At 32.4% G+C, this 18,485-nt stretch overlaps 3 protein-coding genes across 4 annotated transcripts; 2 read left to right on the top strand and 1 right to left on the bottom strand.

Moving 5' to 3' along the window:
- Positions 1-2,911: 2,911 nt before the first annotated feature.
- LOC114393790 (protein phosphatase 2C 56-like) lies at positions 2,912-6,386 on the top strand. Of its 2 annotated transcripts, none has more exons than XM_028355240.1 (6): positions 2,912-3,049; positions 3,508-3,580; positions 3,737-4,684; positions 4,771-5,127; positions 5,224-5,329; positions 5,788-6,386. In XM_028355240.1, the coding sequence occupies exons 3-6, from the start codon at positions 3,866-3,868 to the stop codon at positions 6,120-6,122; spliced, it is 1,617 nt and encodes a 538-aa protein (XP_028211041.1). In that variant the 5' UTR covers positions 2,912-3,049; positions 3,508-3,580; positions 3,737-3,865; the 3' UTR covers positions 6,123-6,386. The 2 variants fall into 2 exon arrangements, with proteins under 2 accessions (XP_028211041.1, XP_028211042.1); XM_028355241.1 differs by lacking the exon at positions 2,912-3,049 and adding an exon at positions 3,138-3,334 and having other exon boundaries at positions 5,788-6,376.
- A 145-nt stretch (positions 6,387-6,531) lies between these two features.
- On the bottom strand, positions 6,532-11,624 carry LOC114393791 (mitogen-activated protein kinase kinase 2-like). The gene is made up of 9 exons (XM_028355243.1): positions 11,296-11,624; positions 11,123-11,207; positions 9,934-10,068; positions 8,686-8,910; positions 8,401-8,583; positions 8,075-8,304; positions 7,611-7,656; positions 7,420-7,515; positions 6,532-6,995 (listed from the first exon to the last, which is right to left on the bottom strand). The coding sequence occupies exons 1-8, from the start codon at positions 11,370-11,372 to the stop codon at positions 7,426-7,428; spliced, it is 1,071 nt and encodes a 356-aa protein (XP_028211044.1). The 5' UTR covers positions 11,373-11,624; the 3' UTR covers positions 6,532-6,995; positions 7,420-7,425.
- Positions 11,625-14,232: 2,608 nt separating this feature from the next.
- On the top strand, positions 14,233-18,278 carry LOC114393410. Its single transcript, XM_028354752.1, has 6 exons — positions 14,233-14,608; positions 15,159-15,228; positions 16,304-16,414; positions 17,130-17,256; positions 17,325-17,442; positions 17,912-18,278. Exons 2-6 carry the CDS (start codon positions 15,219-15,221, stop codon positions 17,978-17,980), a joined length of 435 nt encoding a protein of 144 aa, XP_028210553.1. The 5' UTR covers positions 14,233-14,608; positions 15,159-15,218; the 3' UTR covers positions 17,981-18,278.
- Positions 18,279-18,485: the final 207 nt, after the last annotated feature.

Below are 18,485 nucleotides of genomic sequence, written 5' to 3'. Positions count from 1 at the left end.
TTATGTTGATATCTGTTTATTATTTTTTAAACCGATATGTTGAACGGTGCATTCTTATGAAATCGCATTGGTCTTTATGTATTTACTAAAGTGCCTTGTAATTATATTAACAACTTGACATATATTAAATCCTCGTGTAATTTATGACTATTAGAATAAAAGATTGATTATGGATTAGATAATTAAAAAATAACATTTTATTTAATATATATAGTAAAATATTTATATTTAGTTATGCTTTATAGTAATATAGTAATATTTTCTGTTATTGTACCATAAAACGATTATAATTATTTAACATTATTTTACATGAGAAGGAACATTTGATTTAAAAATTAAAATGAATAACGGTAGAAAAGTAATTTACATAAAAAAGTAGATATGGTTGAAGAAAGCAAATAATTCAGACATATTTTTTTACAAAATTATAGAAAATTGACACTGTATATTTATGTATCTATTTATCCATATCAATATGATAATAATATTAACACTATAATAATACTATAGTAAAAGAAATATGTTTAACGGACTTGAGAAAGTACAACAAAAAATAGTTTTCAAGATAAAAAATTTGAATGAGTTTTATGGTAAAAAAAATAACGTGTATGAAAATTGTTTGTTTTCTTATGATAAAATATTAATGAATAAAAGTAAAATATTTATTTTAACTACCAGTTTATTAAAACATTATGTTGTTCATTGAAAAAATAATAATGTTTTATTTTTTATATTTTTTCTATTATAATACAATATAAGAATAATAAATAATATAATTTATAAATTGTGATATGAAAACATGTAATATGGAAAAAATAAATTTGATAATATTTACAATATGTAAATATTGGAAAGAATTTAAATAATATGGACAGTCAGTATATATATTTTTTATTTGAAGTCACAAATTCGAAGTACAATTAAAAGACAATTCTAGGGAATTTTAAAAAATATACGGGTTTAGAGAGAGAGAGAGAGAGACGGAAATGATCAACTCTATTTAAATAAAAATGATTTGTATTTATTTAGATATGAACGCAACGGTGAAATGATAAAATGTTTAGTTATTTTGGTAATGGAAAGAGACATAGGCATACGGGTAGAGAGGGAAAGGAATATAATATGGTCGGTTGGTCAAGCAGCCAAGATGGAGAACACGTGGAGACAAAGGAAAGGGGTTGAGGTTGAAGGTGTTGTCTTTCGGCACAAAACTATATGCATTGCAAAAGAATCGCTTTTTTGGAGCCCTTTACTATTTCTTTCTTGTCTCTGTCTCTGTCACTTCAGTTCATGCATCTCCCTATCCCCCATTTCTAAATCTTTCTCTTCCATCCCCCCATTTGCATTCTTAATAAAATACTACTACTATCAAATTATTATTCTTTTTTTTTAATGTCATGATATATAATACTTTTATCTCTTATTCATTTTGAATCTTTTTAGATGCATACATATTAAATACCCTTGAATTAGTTAACATAATTTTTTTATTATCAAAATATCCTTTAATTAATAATGAAAGATTAATTTCTTTTGAAGCATAAAAATTATAAAAATAGATTGTCTTTGTAGACAAAGTATTTTTCATTTGTATGATAAAAAATATGTTTAAAGCTTAAGGAATCCTGACACAAAATTGTTTTATTTTTATTAAATGAGTCAAATTTAAATCTTGACTTTAAATTAAAGTAAAAAGGAGTTTTATGATCCTATAATAATTTTAATTAACTTAAAAATGATTTCTTTTTGTGGAGAAAATATGCGATCTCTAAACAAATAGTACAAACATCTAAAAAACATTTAATAAAATTAAGATGAATAACAAAAATTGTTCTACTTTTATTTATAAAAGAGACAATTTAGTATTATTATGTTGGCAGTAGTAGTTGTTTGGTACATCTCCATTCGAACTTGGGTGATTGGACCCCTCCTTTATCGATTCTCACGCCCACGTGGCTTCCTCGTACTGGCTCTCTGTATTTCTGTGCGTGGTTTTTCTGATTAAAAAACAAAACACAACATAGTATATATATATATATATATATAAAGAGCACATTTGGAAAAGATGCTAAAGTCTATAATGGATGAGAGAGACTGAGATTAGAATGACTTCCACGTCTTAATCTTGTATTGGTAGATTAAAGAAAGAGTTACTCTCCTTGGGAAGCGATGTAACAAAACTCCATCCAACGATTAAACAAGGCTAAAAGGCATTTTCTTTATCTATTTTTAAAATTTTATGATTTTAATTCTTTAATTTTTTAATTGACATATTTTATTTCTTATTTTTAAAAGTTTTCAATGTTAGTCTCATTGAGATATTTTGATTTTGATTTTTAAAAAATTTATAATTTTAATCTTCGTAGTTAATTTTAAATATTAATCTATATATTTTGTAAACATTGATTAACATTCTCTATTTATTATTTATATAACAAATGTTTTTTAATTATTTAATTGCTAACAAGCTTAGTTTATAAAAAAATTTAAAAAATATATTTTCAAGTCTCAAATTAAAAAAAAATTAAAATCACAAATTTTTTAAAAAGTGAGAAACAAAATATCTCATTTAAAAAATAGAAGAATTTAAATTATAAATTTTTAAAAAGTGAAGGATAAAATGTTTCAATTAAAAAATAAGGAAATTAAAATTGTGAGTTTGAAAAATAGGAAATAAAAAGTATATTTTAGCCAATATTTAATTATTACTATTATTATAATTTTTTTTTTAAAAAGGCTATGTGTCGATCATGCAGGGGAAGAAATGGAAAGCCTGCTAATAATACATTTACTTTTTGTTCTTTATGTTTGTAAAGAAAATGGAAATTAAATAAAGAGAAAGAAAACATAGTCATCTGTTGCGTAATAATTTACTATTTTCAAAAAAGCTGAAACTCCTCTCTTTATTCTTTTTTAATTGTCAAAACTCAAAAATAACAAATTCATGAACGAGAAGTACTGTGTTCGTACTGCATATAGTTTGTTGAGGTTTCTGTTCCTCCTTCATTCCCTTCCTTCACTCTTCATGCACTATTTTCATTTTGCTAAGGTAAATATAACTCATAACTCAGATTACTGAATTAAAGTTTTTTTTTTTTTCATTATTTGTAGAAATTATTAATTAAACTGAGTGCACTTTAGAGAAGGAATCTAGGCATAGTTTTCAGCATAGATGGTGAAGGCACGGAGTGGGTATGAGTTGACATGACCAAAATTATTTGCCTTTGGTTTGCTATGATGATGATTATTCATTTTGAGGGGTGGGTGGTGAAGGCTTCTTGTAGTTGACACATGAAAGGAAACACAAACCAGGGAAAGGAAATTTCAGTGGCCGGTGTGACTTGCCTCAGATCTAGGAAACCTCTTTTATTTTCTTTGCTATTTTTTTCATTTTCAATGACCCCATTTTTTCCTTATCTCCGTTTTCTAGAGAGAGACAAGGCATTTACCTTGTCAATTATTTGGTGCTGGTTAGTTTCTTGAATAATCTTTTGTCTGTTTTTCCAGGGATCGATCATAAGGAGGAAGAAATACAAGGTTTTGGGACCTCTTCTCTTGGCTTATAAAAAGTCCAAAACAGGTGAATTCAGAAAGGATCTTGTGGGTTGTTTTGTTTGTTTGTTTGTTCTAATCTTTGAGGATAATAAATAACCTCAGAATTGAACTTTGTTATTACACTGTATTTGACTGTTTCCTTTGGAGGTTGGTTCTAAACTCCTTAATTTTCTTGCCGTAGGAGCCTTCTTGGTGTTTTAGAAAGGAGGAGGCTTGGGGGAAAAGGGTGGAGAAAAAAGTGGTTAAAGGGACAGCAACTTATTGGATACTGGAGGATAAGAAGACTATTGCTACAAGGCAAAGTAAACCAATGGAGGAAATATCTTCTAGTGTTGCAGTACCTTTTACACTTGGTGTTGGAAATTTGATTCAAAAGGAGTCCGCGGTGACGACTCACATGGAGATAACTGGGCTGAAGCTCATGGCAAATACAGCAGCGGCTGCTTTAATGTTAAATCCTGCAGTGGAGTGTTTAAAGGAGAATCAAGTTGGAGCTGCTGCTCTTGTCTCAGAAATGGTTATTGAATGTGAGAGTAATTGGGTCTTGAATGAAAGCCATAACCAGGCAATAAAGGAAGATGAATTGATGTTAGCAGTGGATTTTCAGTCTCTGCATAGTTCAAGCTCTCAATCTGTGGCTAATGGCAAAAGTGATCCTTGTAGGGAGGAAGCTGCAGCATTGAAGAGTAGTTTTTCTGAAATAGATTCACCAATCATGATCAAGGTTGATGATGATGTTGATGGTAAGTCCGGAATAAGCGAGCTGTGTCCATCAATGAAGCCGCCAGTGGAGGAAACAGTTTCTGTTGCTATGGATATTACTAGTGAGGATCAAAGTGGATCAGATGAGTCTGATCCTAAACCATCTGCTGTGCTTCTTGATCAGTTGCCAGGGGAGAGTAAAACATGGAGAACAGGCAACCCAAATGCTTTGGAATTGAATAGTGGACCTCTCTGGGGTTGTTCATCAATTTGTGGAATGAGGCAGGAGATGGAAGATGCTATTTCTGTTAAGCCTCGACTTTTTCAAGTTTCTTCACAGATGCTAGTGAATGACCATGTGAATGAGAACGAAAAACAGTCACTAGCCCACTTTTTTGCTGTCTATGATGGACATGGGGGCCTTCAGGTATGGCTTAAAATTACTCTTACCAAATTATACAAATTGTATTGTTGAAATTAGTGTTTCACTGATGAGGTGTTTTGTTTTCACAGGTTGCCAATTACTGCCAGGAACGTCTTCATTCAAAATTGATTGAGGAGATAGAGACTGCACAATCAACTTCGGCTGAAACAAATGGGAGAGGTGATTGGCAGGACCAATGGAAGAAAGCATTTATCAATTGTTTTCAGAAAATGGATGATGATGTGGGAGGAATTGGTGCAAGTAACAGGGGAAACAACAGTGGTGGGTCTGAGTCTAATATTAAAACTGTTGCTCCTGAGACTGCTGGCTCCACTGCAGTGGTTGCCATTTTAAGCCAAACCCACATCATAGTCGCAAACTGTGGAGATTCAAGAACTGTCTTATACCGTGGAAAAGAAGCCATGCCATTGTCTTCTGACCACAAAGTAAGGCATTTCATTCCAATTTTTTAGTACTTTTGGTGAATTTATATTAGAAGCCAAAGATGTCTGATAGAGGAAACTTGACTTCCTGTTTTGCAGCCAAATAGAGAGGACGAGTGGGCTAGGATAGAAGCTGCGGGAGGAAGAGTCATACATTGGAAAGGATATCGAGTTCTTGGTGTCTTGGCAATGTCAAGGTCCATAGGTATGTGTGCTTGTTGCTTGATCTCTAGAATATGATTGGTTTTCTTGCAATATTATGCTGTTATATGAAACTGTTTCAAATGGTTTAGCCGTTATTTGTTCAGTCCTGAAGTTGAATGTGAGGACAAACATTGTTCTATGCAAGTGTTCTTTTACAAGTAAAACATTATGCACTGATAGTGTAAAGAACTTTTACATTGTCATCCAATCACAAAATGACATGTATGATAAGTTTATTAACCTTAACAATAACCATCTTAGTAAAATATTTTACACTGTTAGTGCATAGAGCATAAATTCTTCTTTTATTGGTACATTGTAGTAAGTGACTTTAGTATGCTTCCTTCAATGTGACTTTAGTACACTTCCTTCAATGTGATTTCAGTCTACAACTTTTTTCCTACATAAATTTCTTATTCAAATAATCTTTGTTGTCTAATTTTTCTTCTTGCCCAACAGGTGATAGATACCTGAAACCATGGGTAATTCCAGAACCCGAAGTCAATATTGTGCGTCGAGAGAAAAACGATGAGTGTCTCATTCTAGCAAGTGATGGTTTATGGGATGTAATGACAAATGAAGAAGCATGTGAGGTTGCAAATAAGCGAATCCTTCTTTGGCACAAGAAGTTTGGTGACAATGGCCCAACAGGACGCAGTGAAGGAGCTGATCCTGCAGCTCAGTCCGCCGCAGAGTATCTAACTAAGCTTGCCATCCACAGGGGAAGCCAAGATAACATCTCTGTAATTGTGATAGACTTAAAGGCTCAAAGAAAAATTAAGAGAAAGCCATAAAGTGAAGTGATTTACATCTGCCATATTTTCATTTTAAGCTATTGATTTTATTGTATTTTAGAGTCATTGGTACTTTTTAGCCCGTCAGTTTTTCACCAGGGCTAAGCTATAAGTTATATATGCTAATATGCTAATATTCGTACTGTACAAGGATACCTTCAGCTTGGATGTGTTATCACTCTGTCTCTGAGAGCTTTCCAAGCATAACAAACTTTTTTTTTTTTAATTAAGAGCCAATATTTTGTGTTAGCTAATCAATTGATCTGCACATTGTCTCTTTACATACGCACCTTGGAGCCACTCTTAAATTTCATTTTATTTTGGATACATAAAGAGAAAAAACAGAAAACAAAACAAAAGCAGCAACTGAAGACTACAAACGTGGATATGACATCCCTAGGGCATCACGTAACAAAATGGTTCCAACTCCAAGTCTTAAATTTGCAAGCAATGAAAACCCCATCATCAATCAGGAAATTTGACAAGTTTTAACCAAATAAGAAGTCTCAAATATAACTTGAGGAACTGTTCAGCTAGCGTGACTCATAAAACGTTCATTCGGGACAGCCTGACAAAACTTTTATCCCATGAAAATTTGTACATCAGATCATATTATCAGCGACTCAAGCAAATCCTAGTGATACATTTTGTTGCAATCATAAATTTTAAACATTTTGTTGCAAGTAGCCCCTGATACTCAACCTCAGCATTAAAATTCTTCAAATGTCAACTATTGCAATTTCTTGACCCTTGCATCTGAGTTTCTCAACAAATTGAACTCAATCACTCAACAACTAAATACAGAATCTTTGACGTGACCCTAGGAGCTGGTTCTTCAACACATCTGCAAACGCTCCTCATTTGCAAGCAGGACTGTACAACAGAAAAGGAAAACTACAGTTACAAATAACTCCAACTGTTTAGAAAATAGGTACTCAGATTATCCAGAAATATTAATATATGAAACTGGATGGTTGCATGAGAGCACATCCTATCATCATAATTTAGGAAACAATATCTGAACTTAAAGTGTCATAAGCAACCTAGGACAAGCTTTCATCACAAAGGATAAAGTCAATTTTTTTTAAAAAAAAATGAGCTTCAAAACATCATCATTAGTATTGTCTACAGAACAAAAAACAAATTCTCAATATAGAACAAAAAATACTTCTACTTATGATAAATCAATACATTATATATGGATCTACATTCAAGGACACTTGATAGATTCGTAAATAAAGAACAAAAGAATAACCTTTTACTTAAATTAATATTAGAGTCCAAGATTGAAACGTACAAATTTTTATAAGGTTGCAAGAGGAGATCCTGCATTCGAGAAGTAAGCTGAAAGATCCACTTCCAAGTCATCATACATGTTGACAAAAGGATGTGCCTGGAGTTTCAATCAAATATAATTCCTGAGCTGACAAGTCATCAGAAGGACAATATTCTACATTGTATGTGTACATAAGCAAGATTTACACATACCATTAATTCCTGAGCTGACAGCCGATCCTTTGGGTCTTTCTGAAGACTAAACAACAAGAAGATTGAAAAAGGAAGATCAGTAGACACATAAAAAGCATACAGTAAAATAGAATTTTTTGGTAAAACAGCCAGCAGAATAGTGATGGAAGGTGCTAATTTTTATTTATGTTCAAATGGTTTGTTCAATGAAATCCTTAAAAATAAGAATAAAAATGAAAAAAAAAATGGTTTGTGCATGTAGGAAGGACAAGTGCATTACATTTCTATTATTGTTTTGTCAACATAAACACTCAGCAAAATCAAAGCTCCTCAAGCATCCATGCACTAATTTCAGGATGGCCTTTAAGAAACTGCTATCATTACGTTAGTGTTCTCCGTGCGTGTGTGTGTGGTTGTGTTTTCATTTTCTTATGGTGGATTAAGACTCTTCACTGAACACAACTAGTATCACATATAACAATTACCATGCAGAGATAAATGAGCAAAATTCTGTAGAAAATTGTTCAGATGGAGGACTAGGAGGAGGTTTCTCAACAATGGCTTCAATAAGCTCATAAATGCTTTCCCATGTTTCGCTTTGATCAGGCGGTGCATATGGAAACCGACCCAAAGCACACTCAAGTAATATTAGTCCCAAACTCCATATATCACTTTTGAAGTTGTAGCCTTCCTGGCTTCCATTGATTCTCTCTGGCTGTAAAATTGGCAGAGTGAATGTTACTGTATATTCTAGGCAACACTGGTAAATTTTGGTGGTAAAATGATAAATATACTTGCAGATATTACTCACAGACATATAGTTGCAGGTTCCAATGAAAGTATTTGCTTGACCAGATGTACTTTCCATAATTGCACTCACACCAAAGTCAGTGATCTTTACTTCACCAATATGATTTATTAACAAATTAGAAGGTTTTAAGTCTCTGTGGATAATATGCCTTTCGTGGTGGAGATAAACTAGACCCTTCAGCACCTATATCGTTAAAAAAGAAAAAAGAAAGAGATCAGATCTTGTTAGCGATTCAGTGAAAATAATTATGGGTACTAGACTGAAGGGAAATTGCTTACTCCATACCTGCTTACAGATGGCAGCAAGATAAGACTCTGGAATTGTTTTAACTTTCTTCAGCAGATCAGCTAAGGAACCTCCATCCATGTACTCTAAGATGATTGATATGACACCGTTTTCATAGAATGATTGATAACAGACAACAACATAAGGGCATTGTGCTTGTTGATTAATTTTCAGCTCTTGTGTAATCTGCTTGCGCATAGACTCCTCAATATTCATCTGAATTACCTGAATTGTGAAGAATGCATACATAGTGACAAATGAAAAAAGAGAAATAGATTTAAATGATAACAATAAGGTTGTGAATATATCAGAACAAAAGGAAAGTAATTAGTTTATTAGTTCAACTACAAAGACTAGATTGTTAACCAAGCAGGAGGGAAACCAATATGGGACATGTTACCCAATCATTGCTGCTCTATTTTCAAAAACTAGTAGGAAAATTAATAAAAAAGGAATGACACTGAACATTTCAATAATGAAGGGGAGGGGGGATTGAAGACCTTAGATGTCAAACACAATGTCTTATTCAATGATTGATTAATATATACAAGTTCCTAGGGAAGAGTACCACTTTCAATCAGTATGTTAAACACAATTCAAATGTCCGAAGTTGGGTGAACAAAATGATGTTCTGTTAGGGTATAAGGAGATGGGGAGTTTAGAATATTAATTAGTTAGTTAGTTAGAGGGGGTAATTAGATATAAATAGGGGAGGTAGGATAGCAGGGTTCAGGGAATAAGTAGTCATTTGTAAATAGAGCATTAGCTCTTTTTGAAGGGAAAATCCTTGGAGGGGAGACCCTTGGAGGAGAGATTTCTTTCCTATTCCTGGTTCTTTTCATCCTATTCAATAGAATCTGTCTTTTCTTTCCCATTCCTAATTCTTGGTTCATATCATGTTCTGACATAACAAAGTAAGAAAGCACCAGCAGCAAAATAACAATGAACTAAATTACTATTTGAGTGAAAATGAACCACTCCTAATGAAATTCAATCATTAAATATTAATTCAAAGAAATAACATTTTTTGAGGCTTACTGATAATGTGACTTTGAGTGACACTGAAAGAGAAAACAAGTTTTCAATCATCCTTGCTCAATGAAATGGATGTAATGGAGAGGGGAGTGACATTATCGAAAGGTATGTAATATGGGTAGACAATGCCAATACAAAAGGATAAATTAACTAAAAATGAGAGAACAGACTATACAAATTCAAAGCATGGTATGAAACATGCAGCAAGTGTACCTTCAACGCAAAAAACTGACTAGTCCATTTGTGTTGTACCAATTGGACTACCCCTCCATTTCCCTTTCCAACAACTTTGATTACATCTATGTCTGCTAAAGCTAACTGGTTGTCTGTAGGCTTGATTGGAGGTGGCTGAAAACATAACATGAATGTTAGAACCATATACAGCATATTGTCAGAATTCAAACAGCATGTGTATTGTGTATTATGACAAGATAAAAAAAATGTGGGAATTCTAACGTTCAATCCTCCCTTGTCCTGCTCTTTTTATACCATGAACCACTGGTTGGAATGCACAACTATAGATGTGTGGAGTTTAACAGGAATAAATTTAAACTTAGTCACTTATAAATCTGGATCCTCATTTAACATGGCTATGTATCTACTATCAACTCATTTTGTCTTCTAAAATGTATTGACCGTGTAAGAGTATGCATAGGAAGTTTTCCAATATAATTAGTCAGATTGTTTTTTATTTCTTCATGATTGACAGTGTAATGCATCAGATATTTATGAAAGTGTTGAAAGCCACCCCGAGTTCCACCAAAAAATAAAAAATAAGATGTAGGGAGGAAAAAGAGAATCCAACATTAACCCAGAATGCAAACAATTTTATGCAACAAACTTTGTTTAAGAGTAGAAATGAAAGACTCGATTTGTTTAGTGGCTCATGAAGTGAATGACATATACTGAGCACAATTTCACTTCATAAACTTGCAACTTGTTCTCCATTGATTAAAGACAATGCAAATAAGATGAGAAATGTATAACCTCATTATCAATATCTGGTTCAATTAAAAAACCAGAGCAAATTACACTCATCTCCCCTGTGTTTATCACTTATTACACTTGGCAACCCTACTCTTTTTTGTGAGTGTAATAAGCAAAGGTTAGGAAAAGTGAAAAAAGTAGGCTCAACCCCCACCCCCAAAATTACACACACAAGAAAATAAGGGCCAAGGGGAAACGGCAAATAATCCATCTCATAATGTTTTTATTCAATTTAAAACATACTACATAAAAATCAGGAATCCCTTATTATCCATCTATCAGGCATTTCATCAGATCCAAAAGATCAAATGCAACAAAACAAACAATTGAGCAATCGGAGTGGATATATATTGAAATAAACACACAAACAATTAGAAAGGCAAGAAGGCATAGAAAAGTGAGAGAAATATGTTACAGCTTCGACATCATTCTGAGAGACAATTCGAACTCCATCCCTGTTGACAAGCAGATCCCCATCCTTAAAAGTCCCACTTTCAGTCCTAAATACCAACAATTCAATTTGGTCAAAAGCCAAACATAATTAATCAATCACATTCACACACATCACAAAGAAAGAGAGAGACTCACAGGAACTTGGCAAAATTAGATTGATCAGAGACAGGAACTGAGAGTTTGAGACCAAGACCCAAGTTTCCTTTCTTCATGATTATTATGGGACTCTGTTGATGGGGTTCACTTCACAAACTCTGACACAGAAGAAGTGTCACTAGGTTTTGAAAGAGAAAAACTTTCAAGTTAGACTCTTTGTCTCTCTCTATATATCACTATAAGAACCAGTATTTAAGTTAAAAATGATAGACTGAAAATTCTAAATTGTGATTGGTTGACAAAGAGAGCAGTCACTATTGACGAACTGAAGATTGAAGAAAGAAGCAGCTTTGAAGATGGAACTGTTGTTGACTTTTCAGACTTTGTGGCCAATTTATCCCGGCTCCACATTCTTCTTTTCTAAAACAAAAAAAATCCTTCTAAATCTGGATTATTTTATTGTCAAGAGTAAAATACTAATTTCTTTGTGTATAAAAATTTATTTAAGGAGATGATTTTTTCGATACTTACTCTTATATATACCTAAAAATTGAATCTTCAACCACGTATCAATAAAACATTTGGATTATCTTTTAGTCCTGAGTCAAATTCTAATTTCTCCACATATCAAAGTTATTCAAGGAGACGACTTTTCTCAACCGTTACTCTTTTGTTATTATTTTTATATACATATATAAAAAATTGAATGCTTAATCATATACTTAAAATAAAAAAATTATCAACGCACACTATTTTAATAAAAGCATTTCAATATTCTTTCTCACATATACCAACATTAATATATGACAAAATGCCAAATGATACATTGCATAAAAAACACAAACTCATTATTTATATAATGGCTAAATTAATTGATATTCGTGAAATTGTATGTGAGTGTGCAACTGTATGATGGTGTCTATAAAATTGTGGAGGATTGGACGGTTCATAAGATGATGGAGATTATGTGTTTTGCTGCCATTTTTTTTTTTAAGCAGAGACTAGCTCCTCAATCCCTTATCTAATGTGCACTGTCATTCTCTTCCTTTTTAAATTTTGCAAAAGTTTATTTGCCGTCTCTTAAGATTCTTTCAGCTAGTTTTTCTATTAACAAAGAAAAGGAAGCCTATTGACATTAACAAGAAGAGTAAGTTGGCAATATTGATTTTTCTCATTTCTCCATCGTTTTTTTGCGACTCTGCTAATACCCAGATATCATGTTTAACAGTGATTAATGTTGCGTTTGTTAAATTGTTTCAGGTAACATATGATTCAGCAATATACTCGATCTTATGAAAATTAAACTAATATGATATCAAAATTGAAAAAGAGAATAATTGCTATTGCTAAGCCCAAATACAATAATCAAAATCATTAGCCATATATTATTGTACCATAGATTTATAATTTTGATTATTGGTGTCATGCATAAAAACCATTTCTAATGTTGTGAAAATTAGAAACGGTTTTTAAAATGTTAGAGTAAAAATTTACAAAATTGTCGTATATAACAATTATGAAACTTTTAATTGGTTGATAATGAAAACATCTTTTACATTTGTTAGTGTAAAAGTCAACTCTTTACTCATATTTCAATATAAATATGTTTTATTTATTATTTTAATTACTTAAAACAAATGTTAATAATTATTTTTTATTTTTATATGATTATTTTTAATAAATACTTTTAACAACTGTTCTCCGATATTTTATAATTCATTTGGAATAGCAACAGTTTCTCACATGATTTTCTATCAGACTTATTGATTTTCTATAACCTCTAATAAGCATCGATCTGCATTACCTCTAACATGATTAATTGGTACATGTGTCTGAAAAATTAATGCAAGAGTAACTAGTAACCACCACCACTGGAATGTGTAAGCCATTAGTAACCAGTAACCACCACCACTGATAGATGATGAGCTTGTAATAGCTAGCCCTAGCCCAGGTCTCATTTCTGAAGTATTTTAACCGCAGGGGGAGGAAAAACTGAGAGATTTCCAAAGTAATACGTAATTGATATGGAATAGCCAAACCCTCCGTCATTGCATTTGTTTGTTTGTTAATTGTATGATATATCCATCATTAGTTCTACTTGCATATCATAGTGTCTAATTAAAATAGTTGTAAAAAAACAACTTATATACAGTTAATTACAATTTTTTTTTTTCAAAAGAAAACATACAGAATGACTATTGTTTTTGTCATACGAATCTTGTTTGGTAGCCCATTGATGTGGTGACTTTTACACAATTTATTATTTCAATAAATGAATGATACACTTGTGTAATAAGTAAAGCTGAGTGTAATATATTTTGTTTAAAGTTCATAACTGTTAGGTGACATATTCGCAGTTTACTTTAGGAAGAAACATTTCAGGCCATTCAATTTTGTTTTCCTCGAAAGAATATTTAATATCATTTTTTTATATATTTAGATTTGTAATACATGATGCGAGAGCAAACAAATATAATTTCATAAGTCATAACCACTAAGCCAGCCCCAGACACAGACCAACCAAAAGACACTATTTTTATGCAGAAAAACGAGTGAACGCAGGGCTTAATGGTCAACACTAATTTTGTTCAATAATTTGTCTTCTTTGCATGCGATTTTAAAAAAATTATGTAAATAATAATAATAATAATAATAATAATAATAATAAACCTCTTATTTTAAAAAGTATTTTTGAGACATATATAAAATATAAAGAAGGTAAAATGAAAAATAAAAATAATTATATATATTATTATTGATAGTAGTAATATTTAAATTTTTAAATAATAAAACCATACAAAATTAAAGAATGCGTACACAAGACAAAGGCCAGAGGAAAACACGCGAAAGCAGCCAAAGAATCTGCATAAATAACCGAAACCTCATCATCATCATTTTGTAGAAATTTAGGTACATAATAAGAGTAACTATTAATTAAAAAGATGTCTAAAATATTTTCCAATAATTGATATGTTTTTTTAAAGTTGCCTTAACCCGCAACTACAATTCCAATTATTACAATTTACAAAGCATCATTTATTTATTTATTTATTTATTTCTCTAATTTGTTATTATCCTGTTCATATTAAGTTATTAACTTAAGACCCATAGAGGAAAAGACACACAAGTACACAGCATAGTCAAGCTTCGAATTGTTGAATGTGGAAGGAGGAGAAGGAGAAGGAGGGTGTTGCGCCACGAACACATGAATTAGAAAAGAAGCAGCTGCAGCAACTTTTCTTGTTCAATACCCATCAAATGCAAATACAAAGACACTCTCTTTTTTAATTACTACTGTTTTATGTTCCTTTCTTCCTTCTGAATCTGACCAACCAGTAGGACTCCTTCAAAGGCCAGTTTCTCTTTAATTTTCTCAATTTCTCTGTCGATTCTTTAATTCTCCGTTTCTTTTTTCTAAATGGGTATTCCAGTTTTCCTTCGGATGCAGATAAAGTTTCTCTATTTTTTGGTTTTCATTTCCTTGATCCAAGTTTTTCTTTTTCTTGATGATGATTTGGGTAGATTCAGATATTTCCCTTTCTTTGATTGTTGCCCATCACCCTTTTTGGCATGTTCTATACATGAATTGTCTGCATGAATTAAAATTCCAATGTGTTGATTCGAATGCTTAGGTCTCATACATGCTTCTACTGGGAACCAAGAACAAAGTAGAATTTCCCAATTTCGCAGAATTACTGAAAACTGAAGAGATTATGTATCTTTTTTTTTTTGTGTGGAAAACATCAAATATTTCTCAGAATATGGGAGGCCTTGTTTCCCTGTTCTGATTTGTGAGTGGCAAGTTTGTTGAAATATTCTTTTGATTTATCTGTTTGTAAGTGGAAAGAGGCTAGTCTCACAAGTCATTTTTTTTATCTAACATGATGGATTTCTCCAAACAGGGATTTTGAGTATTGTTTGAATTGCTGGAGACCTGAGAGTGAAAACTAACTCCACAATCCATGGATAAAGGTACTATAACATTTTTCTTATTATTAACCAACAAAATCCCTTGGACATAAGTACAATTGCATATGCTTACTTGATTGTAAGTGTTACTTCATTATCTATCTCTTTTTTCCTATATGCACAACATCCTTCATGACTTGTCTATTACACAGATACTTATCCTTCTAAGTTATCACATAAGTCGGTACAAGAATTTATCCAAAGTCCAAACAGTTTTATTGAATAATATGTTAGTTGGCTCCAGTCTACTTGATTCCCAGCCTTATCACATAGTTTATAATTGTTTGGATAATTGAGCTATTATGTTTTTTGGTTCTAAATGTCACAGTTAGAATTACAATATCATTACGATTGACATTTAACAAGCTATGAATAAACTACCAAAAGAATGGAAGAGTTTCATAATATATTTTGTTTCTTATGACCAAATTGTGAGAATTAACCTCCATCTAATAATTTTTCATGGAGAGAGGACATGCATTCTGTCATCAGATTATAATATGCATGCACCAACATAAATTAGAGGTTTAAGGTTGATTGTAGTCCCCGAGCTTTCACCAATTTGAGTATCTCTTTTAGGTTTTAGTTCCTATGTGTTCACTCATGTGGGATTTTAGTCCATGTCGTTAACATATTGTTCCCTATATTTTCCACTCATTTGGATTTTAGACCTTGTAATTTTCTACTCATTAAGGTCCCGATCCCTATTTTCAGTGATAGATTGATCCTTTTCAGTTTTAACTTATTAACATACCAGCCCCTAAGGGACCAAAACGTTCACGGTTGGAAATAGGAACTATATCCCAATAAAGAATATATAGATGTATATATACAAGGACTAAGACCTAAATGAATGAAAACTGTGGGGATCAAAATCTTGTTTAAACCTAAATAAAATTATCAAGGAAAACATGGTTTTTCATAGGAACAAGCTTTGCCACCTCTGTTTAGCATGTTAATATGCTTGTAGAATATAACTGCATTCATGATATAAGTAGGTGAATTTGAAACTCAACAAGGAACAATGCAATTGAATGCACTTGCTTGCCATGAAATGAGATTTCCTCTGTTGTTGCAGATGCTAGGGTGGAAGAGACTGTTGATTTGCGAACCAATGTGGAGTTGGTGAGATCAGTCTCTGATAAGCATCATGATCTTTTAAGGCCATCTGCTCGGAACTATTCAAGAGGTAACAAATTTAATGATATGTCCATATACTGGAATTCAAAATATATAATTTGACTATTTGTTTCCAAGTATTATATTATAATTTAATTTTTCATGATTTTACTATTGTCAAAACTTATTGCCAAATTGGATCTGTTGGTACACAAGGATTAGTATGATGATGGCACCAATGGACTTGTATCACCCTCCATTTGTTTTTTATATAGGGAGGGAGGGGATGCTGCCAGGGATATATGTTGCTGAATAGTATATCTTACTTTAGTACATCTATTGTTCAAAATTTAACAAATTTGGAGGCTATTTTTTTGTTTGTGTTGCTTTCTCCCTTTCCCTTCACAACTGTTACATCATAAAGAACGAGCTCCTCTTTGCATAATTGATGGATGCAACTGTTTTTTTCTGCATCACGTTTTCAATGACACTTGATTTCTATTTCCATTATATTTATATAGAATCATAGATGATTTCTTTCAGAACCTTACCCTTTGTCCTTGAGTTTGATCTCAAGGTCTAGTTGTCCCTTTACAAGAGTTTAAAGAATGTACTATTCTATGTACCATGACAAATATGCATAAATTTTGTCCAAGCAGCTCCTCCTTGAAAAACAAGGTCAAGAACAGGGTTGGGGATAACAGGCACAAATCAAAGTTTCTTTTTTTCACAGTTGTCTCTTGATCTCAACGTCAAAATGTTAACAAATTGTATGGCTGTGGCAGGACAATCAACAGATACAACTGGCCGTGGAAAGGGAAAGTATGCCTTAATTAGAGACCCAGAGGACTTCCAAATGGGAGTTTATGATAAGCCCCTTCCATGTTTTGGATGTGGAATCGGATGGTTCTCGTAAGTAATTTTAATCAACTATCTTCCCCAATTTTTTCATCTTGTCTCAGCTGTTCATTAAATTGCAGATTTCTTTTTGGATTTCTATGCCCTCCTATGTGGTTCTATGCTACAATTCTCTATTTTGGAAATCACTATCGGAAGGATCCTAGGGAGCGAGCAGGGCTGGGAGCCTCTGCAATTGCTGTAATCTCCCTCCTCTTTCTCTTTGCTCGTTTGGTCTATCTGTGTGTGTCTGTTTGCTCATGCATACACTTTCATATGTAAACAAGGTTGTGCATGAAATAAAATCTGCTGTCAAATAGGATTCGTTTGAGCAGAGGCCAGTACTTAATACCTAGCTCAGCTTGGATCAAGTTAAAATGTATTGAGTTTCTTTTGTAAGTTAAAATCAATTTATCACCTCAACTTTTGAAAAAGTTAGATGGAATAGAACTTTTATAAAAATTCAAGTGCACAAGTTGGGATTCATGCCACAACATATCATTTCAACTTCTGACATAGGCCGTGCTAAGAAAAATGTAAACCAAACAACCTATAACTTGATCGAGCATGATGCTGTGCAAGTTCGTTTTCTGCATTGCAGACATTATGAATAATTGTATATCACTTAGCTTGAGTGATGTTTAAATTGGATATGGTGATCAACTTGCAGGCATTAGTGTGTTCTGTAACGTCGCTGATAATTGGAGTAATTCTTGTGTTGCGGTACCTCTATTTCTAATTCACGTGCAAAGGTGAAAATTGAGAAGCAAAAGCATTTGGAATCAATTCTGGCGGGATATTAGAAACAATTGGACATATGTATATAAGAACTTCAAATAGATGGGAAAAGGCTTGCATATATTGCTGGTGAAGTAATTCACAGCATGAAATCTGTCGTCTATACCATAAGTTGAGAGAAGATAATGCGTCATATCCCTTATTTGTTTATTTTCTGAACTGATGTATACTCAAAAAGAAACCTTTTGATGAGTGTTTATGAATTTCCCAAAATCACTATTAATTTTATTTTATTTTTACCCTTGGTATGCTGAAGTGCGATTATTTCTCCTAGATATGAAAGGTGCGAGGCTCAAATGTAGAAAACTAGCCTCAGGTAAATAATACACTGCTAATAATTTCATACTGTACATATAAGGACCGGTCATGTGAAGCCGCAAAACATGAAACTTTTTGGTCTATAACTTATTTTAACGAAATAAATATGTTAAAACGTAAGAATAATA

Source organism: Glycine soja, chromosome 17 (assembly GCF_004193775.1).
Source record: "Glycine soja cultivar W05 chromosome 17, ASM419377v2, whole genome shotgun sequence".
NCBI lineage: Eukaryota > Viridiplantae > Streptophyta > Magnoliopsida > Fabales > Fabaceae > Glycine > Glycine soja.
The sequence above is the reverse complement of the archived record's forward strand: the minus strand, read 5'-3'. Positions and strand labels throughout refer to the sequence as shown.